This window comes from Miscanthus floridulus, chromosome 4 (genome assembly GCF_019320115.1).
Source record: "Miscanthus floridulus cultivar M001 chromosome 4, ASM1932011v1, whole genome shotgun sequence".
Classification (NCBI taxonomy): domain Eukaryota; kingdom Viridiplantae; phylum Streptophyta; class Magnoliopsida; order Poales; family Poaceae; genus Miscanthus; species Miscanthus floridulus.
In genome coordinates, this window is record NC_089583.1 from 87,900,073 (window position 1) to 87,909,961 (window position 9,889).

Genomic DNA, 9,889 nt, shown 5'->3' on the forward strand with positions numbered 1-9,889 from the left:
TATCTATAAGTAGGCATCCTTTTTCTTTAACAAAATAATCAGTTCCTAATGTTAACATACATTCAGTAAATCAGGGCCAGAAAGAGAAACACCAGCTGTTCTACTTATATACATTTATCTATATTCAGATTTGAAGCCTTCTGTTAGAGCAACAACCTTTGAATTTAGCTTAGGTTGTAGCCTGGAAACAGCCTGACGAATATCCTACAAAATCATCATTTGGGTCAGATTTGTGGTGCCATTGACAATGATTTGGGTCAGATTAGTAGCCATTGACAATGATTTGGGTCAGATTAGTGGCCATTGACAATGATTTCATGGGTTGGCTACATACCTCAAGACTATATCGATTTGAGAAATGAGTGAGTACGATTGTTTCGTTCCTGAACCACTGGGAATGCTCCATTATCTATACACGACATAGTGGGTGTAGGTTAGCAACTGGAGCAGTAATCATTTCTTATATTCATCAGGAGTTCCAAAAGGCTCATCAGCAGGTGTAGGGAGTATCGGCACGGAAATTGTCACCTCAGAAAGATGCATGTGGCCATGTTCCCTAGCATGCTCAACATCAACATGGTCATCTAGGAACGTTGCCTGCAGAGTGTAAAATTATGTTGGTACTAAATAATAAAAGAGGCGAAGAACTTCAAATTGCTCTTCATGTTTCATATTTGAAGTACATCTGATGAATAAGCTAGTGAAATTATTGTTTCATTTACAGTATGTAAGAACAGATACTGGATGTGTAAAGACAATACCTCAGTTATGAGAACCTTTGCTCTCAGGGCATCTGCATTTCTTGGGTCAAGAATAAAATCAGACTTTGTATCTCCTGTGAAGGCAACTTCTGGGTACAGTATGGTATCCGTAATCTAATATTAAAATGTGTGGTGAATACCATGTGGGAGATATTCCTGAGAAATAGGGGCCAGTTCAAAAGTACGGCACAGCTTACCTCGGTTCCTGATTGCTTCAGTTTCATTATTTGACTACCCTTCAAATGAGCATACTGTTTTTTTCAACTTTCTTCGGATAGAGTAGATGACATAACCCTTTACACCATTCACAAGATGGATAATGTCAATAAGCATTAAATTGTGACCAATAACAAAAATACATGTCTGCTAGCTCTAAGGAGCAGAACCTGGCTGGGTATAGCGTGGTATGTCTGAAATGGCCTGGCAACAAGATCATTACGTATTTCATATGTCTCTCCTGAAAGAAGTTGCATTATAAGGAACAAGCAAGCAGAAAACATTCAAGGCAGCAGTGAAGCAATATCCATACCCAAATCAAGTGCAACTAATTCAACTTTCAGCTCAATTTGACTCATCCTACGATGGACTTGAAGCAGATCCTCAACATCATCCCTGATGCAGGGTGGTACAAATACAGTAGGAGGCTTCAAGTTGTAGAGGCCACGGGTTGCTATGTACATTGGAAGACCACCCTGCATGATCACCATAGCAGAAATTGATGTGGTAAGCATCAGTGGGCCATTGATAGTTTGTAAGAGCTGGACTTAGCAATGGCACATGTAAATCTTAGTTAGAGGTGTACAAATAGGCAAACCAAGTAAGAGCAGAATTAGAGCCTGCAAATATGAAAACAGGGCCCGTGGCGCTCACGATGTGGTCGAGGTGGGCGTGGGTAATGAAGAGATAGTCCTGGCTGACGGCGAACTGCGGCCCGCGGCCGATGTCGAACGCGACGTTCAGCGACGGCACGGTGACGCAGGTCTCGTGCCCGCCCACCGAGATCCCCTCGATGGCGTACCCTTCCACCTCCACGCCCTTGCGCTGCACCTGGGCGCGCGCGCGACGGTACTCCTCCTCGTCTGCCAGCGTGCGGTCCAGCACCGACAGAAGCCCGCCCCCCTTGCCTCCGCCTCTGCGGCTGCCGCTGGTGGCGGTGGAGGAGGAGGACTCCACTGGCTTCCTAGCGGCGAAGATCCGGAACCGGGAGCCCCGGGCGGAGGTGCGGGAGAGGACACGGAGCGACGGGAGGGAGAAGAGAGAGGCGGTCGCCATTTCCGGGGCTGCGAATTGGGGAGGCGGGATGAACGGTGGCGAGTCGCCGACGGCGAGCGGCGGCGCCGCGGGGGTTCTGGGTTTTGGACTTTTGGTGAGCTCCAGAGCTCGTTCTGGAGGATAACGAGATGTATTCGCATCGCAGCCCCTCTATTGTTGCAATATCTGCTAGCCTCGCTGCAGCTGAGCGCAGAGGCAAGCCTGTTCGCTTGCTCGTAAACGATCGTAAATTTTCAGCTGAAAATAGTGTTTTTCTCTCACACCAAATCAGCCAGCAGTAAATAATCCACGATACGATACGGTCTCCCGAACAGGCTCCGGTGAATTATTAGTGGAGAAAAATGCCAACAATCAAGCAACAAAGTGACAATCAAGTACAGATAAAACTAGAGCTTGTTTTTAAAAATAAAAACACGGAAAGGCAACTTAAGAGACTCTCCATATCTTTCCTAAATGCTACGAAGAGGGATTTTGGTGAAAAACTACCTTCCAACAGCTTCTCTAAAATATTCATCTTCTATTCGGGATTTTTCGCTAGCAAAAATAGAATACGAGAATGACTCAGTGTGCATGAGATATAGAAAAACTGTTGGAGAGTGAAAAGATATAAAAAGTAAATGGCTCTCCAAATGATGATTTAGAAAGTGAGATTTAGAAAAGGCTCTTGAGATGCTCTAAGCTGCCTGATGCTATATATACATGACTGATCATATGATACCTCTTCGTTTTAAATTGTAAACTATTTTAGTTTTATAATAAATCAAAATTTGTTTAATTTTATTCAATCCTATAGAAAAATACATTACCCTCTGTAATATCAAATAGATACATTATCTGATAAATCTTGTTTGATGTTGCAGATGTTTGTAGTATTTTTTTTTTTATAAATTTGGTCAAATTAGACAAGTTTATTAGGATAAAGATAAAATGATATGCAATATAAAATGGAGATGCTAGAAATGAAATCCAATTAAAATTACAAATCTAAATTATTATATACAGCCTTCTTGATTGCTATTTATCTTGGAAGGATAGTACGTGCATTACAGCTATGTACATCACCTTTTACGTTCAAACTTTATTCTTTCTAAAGGTGATGGCAAGAATTCTGCTTGTCTTATCTATATCTCTTATAAAGCTAAACCCCATTACAAGTTTATCTCAACATGTAAGATATCCACATCATTTGCCGCTACCTATCCACATCACCTCCACTAATAGCCATATCATCCACTAATTTTCAATCTCTTAATGCAAGTTGTTCACACCATTTCCACTAAGAGCAGTTTACTTTTAATATATAAGAAATGTACAGGGCATTCATATATTGCTATTTGTTTTGCCATCCCATCGTTTTATAATTTGATCTAATTCTGTTAGTTTTTTATTAGATTCTTTCATTGTTCACACCATTTCCACTAAGCACAATATAATTTCAATATATAAGAATTATAGAGGGCATTCATATATTGTTATTTGTTTTGCCATCCTATAAAAATATATAGATTTAATTTATACATGCAACAATTTTATTTCTAAGAAAGTTCAGCAACAACGCGCGGAGTATCCTTCTAATATTCATAGAGAAGTGAAGCAAAATAAGTCTGATCATGAGGCTGAAAACAAGAAAATAAAGAAAAAAAGTGATCTCTGGAAAAGCTGAAAGATATATGTAGATACATGGTAAAAATTTATGTACTTAAAAAACTAGAACAGCTTATAATTTGGGATACAGGAAATAATAGTACCCAACAATTCCACTTAGAGGCTACTGAATGGCTCCTATCTGTTGATTTAATACATCATATATCCATACATATATACAGTGCACAGTTATTTACACATTTTTAAAAACAATACACTACGACGAATAGCGTTACTATTTACAGGAATTTTACACTACTTATCAGTGGCTGCCAAGTTTTGGCAGATCCAACCAGCAAACTAACTTCATGTGACAAATCTTCGTTGGTCTTAGACTCTTGGACAGGAGACAGAACCTCTGGCTCAGTGAAGGCAACATTGCAGCTAACAATCATTCTTGAGTAAGAAGTGAGGACATATGCATCTATGACGGAGAACCCCTTGATGATGGGCAACTGGAAGCCTTGCTCGAGATATGAGTTCACATAAGGTACAAACAAATTTTTCAGCAAAATCCTCAGCACAGTCTGCAAGCATAACAACATTCATATACTATTAGACAGGCAACATATGAAGTTTAATACAAGATATCAAAGCAATCCGGAAATTTAAGTGCAACGGCAATGCTCCATGCTGCCAAAACTACAGTGCGTAGCATTACTTAGAAAGATTGCAGCCTATGATGGCATCCTAAGCCTCTATAACAGTATTTATTGGATTACAAAAAGTTATGGTGTTTCAATTAGTTAGTGATCTCCAATATCGATTGGACTGCCAAAAATAATTGTATCTGCAATTTCATATACCTACCCACTTGCCCGAGTAAGTGATCTCAAAGCTGAATTGTGCTTAAGGGGTGTGCTGCATGCAATTTAAGGCCCTGCCCCTAGGATACAAAATAGGAAAAAGACAAAAATTAAAAAATATAGTCAAGCAGAACCACCTGCACTAGACTGGTGTGGAGTTTTCCAACTTTGCTCCACTTCAAGGTAAATGAGAAATAATCCAATTCCACTCTCCCAACAAGATTATTCTCTGATACTGCTGCAGCTCCAGAAACAGCAACCGACTACAGAAGCAAAGGCCATTTTCAGTAACTACAACAGTACATGTTGGAAAACTGGACAGTGCATGCATTTTCAAGAAGATACAAAAAGTAGAAGAAAAAAGTCTACATAACCCCCTATCTATTCAGGGTGGATTACTTCACCCCAAAACTATAAAACCGGATTTTCTACCCCTGAACTTTCTAAAACCGGTTAAATAACCCCCAAACGGTTTTGGACGGTGGTTTTGTCTTTTTCTTTTTTATTTGTTTCCACTGAATCTTTGAAAAATCATAATAAAACACAAAAAAATCATAAAATGGAAAATCTAATTTTGTTGGACTCTACATTATTAGATCTACACAATGAACATATAATATGGTATGCTTTAGTACAAAGTTTTTGTTGTAGCTTTAGATCTATGTTTTTTTTGTAACTAATTGGAATAATTCATAGCTGTAGCTTCTATGGTCCAATTGTGGTGAAATTTTTATGGTGGGCTAATTATTGTATGCTTGAACTGTAGTAAAAATTTCATACTCATTGGATCATGTATAACTTAGTTATACATTAATCTATAACTAAGTTATACATGATCCAATGAGTATGAAATTTTTACAGTTCAAGCATACAATAATTAGCCTACCATAAAAATTTCACCACAATTGGACCATAGAAGCTACAACTATGAATTATTCCAATTAATTACAAAAAACATAGATCTAAAGCTACAACAAAAACTTTGTACTAAAGAATATCATATTATATGTTCCCTGTGTAGATCTACTCATGTGGAGTCCAACAAAATTGGATTTTTCATTTTATGATTTTTCTGCGATTTACTATGATTTTTCAAAGATTTAGCGGAAATAAATAAAAAAGAAAAAGACAAAACCACCGCCACGGTAGCAAAACCACCGTCCAACACCGCTTGGGGGGAGGGGGGGGTGTCATTTGATCGGTTTTGGAAAGTTCAGGGGATAGAAAATCCAGTTTTATAGTTTGGGGGTGAAGTAGTCTACCTTGAATAATTCAGGGGGTTATGTAGACTTTTTCCAAAAGTAGAATATAATAAGACCTCCTTATAAAATTAATCAACAATATGTCGAGCATAATCACACATAACAGTTTAATTGGGAAAACATAAACATGTATAAAAATTTAGTTTCATTGAAAATTCTCATTGAGTGAAAAGCCTGAGATGCTTGAGCCTAGCACAAAACAATATTACTGTCAGATTGCTGACTCCAGAAGCTGCAACATAATGCCACTCCAAATGGATTATTTTGTTGCTTGAGTGCCTTAACTAAGTTGTTAAAGCAAAGATGGATAGAGTCTCACCACTGATATGCATGCAACTGGAACTATCTCACCAAAATCCAAGACATTAACTGTGACATCTAAGTCAACTGTGGCATCAATTCTACCCACATTAATCCTCACAGAGGGAGGCGAAACTGCAGAGATATTCAGTAGCATATCATCGTCAGGATACTCTCGATACAATCGAGGAACCAAAAATCTCCAGCTAGCAGTGTTCAAAAGAAACTGTTCAGTAACCTTGTCCACCATCCGTTGCAGCAAACCAGCCTGAATGATCAAAAGTGTAGTATCAATCAGAATATAACAATTACAGTTCAAAAAAGGAAAAAGGGTAACGGTCGAAGTCCACAGCTCCACATTGACAGTTAAGAAAATATTGTGCTTGTGACAAAAGAAAAGGAGCGTTTACTTTACTTGTACCTATCAAGAAAAATGACAGGTTCATTTATGAATTATATCAAATGAATTGGAACATACCTTGAAGTAGAGAGCTGAAACAGAGTTGAAAACATCTTCATCCAATGAAATCCAAAGCATTCTCGAGGAGCTCCCAAGAGGTAATGCAAATTGGGTATCTCCAAGAAGCATGTCTCTGAGAGCAGTTTCATCCGATGGAATAAATAAGCCATCTATATCAAACTCAACAGAGGAGCTCTTGAATAATGGATCATTAACAAAAGTCACATTCATTGCAGCAACGCTATCAAGATCAATTTTCTTTGGAAGGTTTCCCAGGAAAGAGTCAAGCTTCAGTGCACCTTCCATTACTTTGTTCTTAATTGCATTTTCCACCGCTGATCTGATATGATTACTGAAACTATCTATAAACCTACAAACAGTAAGCAGAAGCAACATCTCACACATGTCCTCATCAGATTCAAGTAAGATGCGCACTAAAGCTCATATAAAAATAAATCAGGTTGGTTCATTTCAGGAACAAATGGAAGTACTAAAGAGGATTCTACCAGAATTTTCTATTTACTGTAACAACAAATGAAAGTAAAATGAGGTTGAGATGCAAAGATATGTGCATGATTTCCACTTCTTGCTGACAAAGGAAAAATCTGATTTACTGAGTGCGCCCTCAAAGGAATTAACAACATCGTGCATATACAACAAATCGAGAACCACATACACTTGATAGAACCAAGATGCTCCTCCATTTAGTGTTATGTCTAAGTCCTCCATATAACAGCTACATTCTGTAACAGACAGCTTGATAGATCCATTCTGATTCTTCATGACCATGGAAACACCAACCTCCATTCCTTCAACCTTAGCAAAAAGTATCTATGAATACACCTTGTACCTTCATATCATATACATACAGGTGAAAAGTGTCTAGTATGTAGAATACAGTTGAAGTTACAGGATGTATAAGAACAGCTAGGCAAGGTGCTAAGAATAGTAACGACATAAACTCTGAATCCAGTTAACTTAGCTGCTTGTACTTGGTTCAACATTACGGTTTCGAAAAGTACACGTAAGTGACATCTTTTGCATTGCTGAACAACCAGCTTGTTACTGAAAAACTTTCACTATCTAGGTGCCTTCTATAATTCAGTTTTTATATACTCATAAAACTATCACTGGGCTGAAATGTTTGTCAAATTTTATCTTACAGGACAGATTACAGACTGTCACCTTGAACTGAAGCTAAGTATAACATTATGCTGCTAACTATAATTTGCAATGTCTCATTTCATGAGAATGTGCTCATAGCAAGATGGTAGACCTCCAAGTGGAGGCCCTGGTTCTCACAAAAAAGGCCATTGCTGTCTTTTCCCCATGGCTGTGGCATGGTGGGTAGTAGTGGGCTCTCAGGTCAGGGCTTTCACTCCACCTTAAGTGCAACATCTTCTGGATGCGTGTTGAGTGTTTTTTATACTATCTCATATTTCGTAGAAACATACTCCCTTCATCCCAAAATAAGTGCACATCTCGCTTCTCGAGGAGTCAAACATTTTTTAATTTGGCTAAGTATATATAAAAAAGTAATCATATTTATGATGTGCAACAAGTATCATTAGATTGACATTAGAACATACTTTCATAATAAATTTATTTAGAGATACAAACATTGATATTATTCTCTATGTGCTTGGTCAAATTTAAAAGGGTTTGACTCCCCGGAGAGCGAGATGTGCACATGGAGGGAGTAATAGACACTAAAGAAGGCACATAGGTAACCACTCTGTTTTGTCTTTATTACTTATAAGGTACTCGTCTACCATCTGGAGAGCTGAAGCTTGAAAGTACCTTCAGCACCACTCAATTTGGCAGCATCATGGATTCTAGAGGGTTTATATGAATCCATTTTAAACATAGTAATAAGTGCCAATTAGTACTCACTTCTCAGATGATTGATTCTACTTCTGACAGAAAATAGATATTCCAAAATTCAAGTGTTGCACGATCAGTCTCTACTTAATAACAAAACGATGCGTATATCTCCTACTCAGTATATTAAAAAAATGGCCAGTATCATATGATTCAATTAACAGCTACCAATCAGCAAGCCATGTCCTGGGGAACATAACTGAGAGAATATCAGCCAAACAGGAGTCCCATTTATACCTGGATCGAAGCATTCCCGCTGTCGGATATGGTCACAATCCAGGCGCTGTACGAGTAGTTCCACTCCATGGTGAGGTTCGCGCTGGCCAACGAGGCGGCCACGACAACACCCGTGTCCCCCACAGCGACAGTGGAGTTGGTGACGGCGAGGCCGTTGAGCACAATCCCGGATGCGGCCATGCGGACGGTGCCCACGAGGGGGATGCTCATGGTCCTCTCGATGTCCGGCACGTTCAGGGGCGTGAGGGTCGCGACGGCACGGGACAAGAGCAGGTCCTTGGCGAAGTCGAGGCCCGACTGCGAGATGACGACGGAGATGTGTGATGACGACGCGACCGCGGGGGAGGAGGCGGTGAACAGCTGGAGGGTGACGAGAAGGGGGAGGAGGAGAGGGATCCCCATGGCGGTGAGGAGGTTAGCCACTACCTTAGACCCTAGGTTTGGGGAGATGGTGGCTGAAGTGGGGGTGGCGTAAGGGGGACGAAGACAAGCGCTGCGGCGGTATGGAGGTGTCGAGCTCGCGGCGGCTTCCCCTGATTTGGTGAGAGACGTGGAGCGGGTTTGGTTTCGACATTGCTGACGTGGCCGCTGGCTAGGCCGCAGTCCGCAGCGGCATGTCTTTCGAGTCCTAAATGCTAGTCACCTACTCACCGACACGTGGTCCCATTTCATAACTGGTGCATGCGCCCCGTTTGTGAGTTGTGAATCGGGCGAAATACTCACTTTGGTCCTTCAATTATTGCATGTGATTCTATTTCATCTCTGAATTTTAAAATAGTCATTTTAGTTCTAAAACTTTATTTCTAGGATAAAATTTATTCTAGGACTGTCAGAGTGATAGTTAAGCCCTCAAACTTTGTATTATGGACTCAATTTTATCCATAAACTTATATTTTTTTAAGATTCTAAGGGGCCAAGCCCCTACGTGCGACGATTTTATTAACAAACATTAGAGTTTACAAGAAAGTTCAAGATAAAAAAAGAAACAAAAAAATACTTTGTAAAGTATGAACTGAAGCCAATTTTGAATCCATAAGGAAAAGGGTTGACATGATCTTTCCTTTACTCTAAGACTAGTCAAAGCCATTTCTTTGTTGACGGTGTTATTGTAGGCCTGAATATTTGGGCTGACTCCATTAAATATCAAGTCATTTCTAGCCTCCGAAATTGTCCAGCACAGAAGGATGGTGGCATTTAAGAAAATTTTTTAGTTCATCATGTCCTTGCAATTATGACTTCAGGAAAGGATGAGTTCATTGGGTAGTC

The 9,889-nt window shown here is 39.7% G+C and overlaps 1 protein-coding gene and 1 pseudogene across 1 annotated transcript; both read right to left on the reverse strand.

Annotated features, from left to right (window-relative positions):
- Positions 1 to 2,162, reverse strand: LOC136549938 (tRNase Z TRZ1-like; annotated as a pseudogene).
- A 1,552-nt stretch (positions 2,163 to 3,714) lies between these two features.
- On the reverse strand, positions 3,715 to 9,199 carry LOC136549936 (putative BPI/LBP family protein At1g04970). Its single transcript, XM_066541369.1, has 6 exons — positions 8,624 to 9,199; positions 7,182 to 7,321; positions 6,524 to 6,875; positions 6,065 to 6,313; positions 4,621 to 4,746; positions 3,715 to 4,204 (listed from the first exon to the last, which is right to left on the reverse strand). Exons 1-6 carry the CDS (start codon positions 9,023 to 9,025, stop codon positions 3,917 to 3,919), a joined length of 1,557 nt encoding a protein of 518 aa, XP_066397466.1. The 5' UTR covers positions 9,026 to 9,199; the 3' UTR covers positions 3,715 to 3,916.
- Between the last annotated feature and the right edge of the window lie 690 nt (positions 9,200 to 9,889).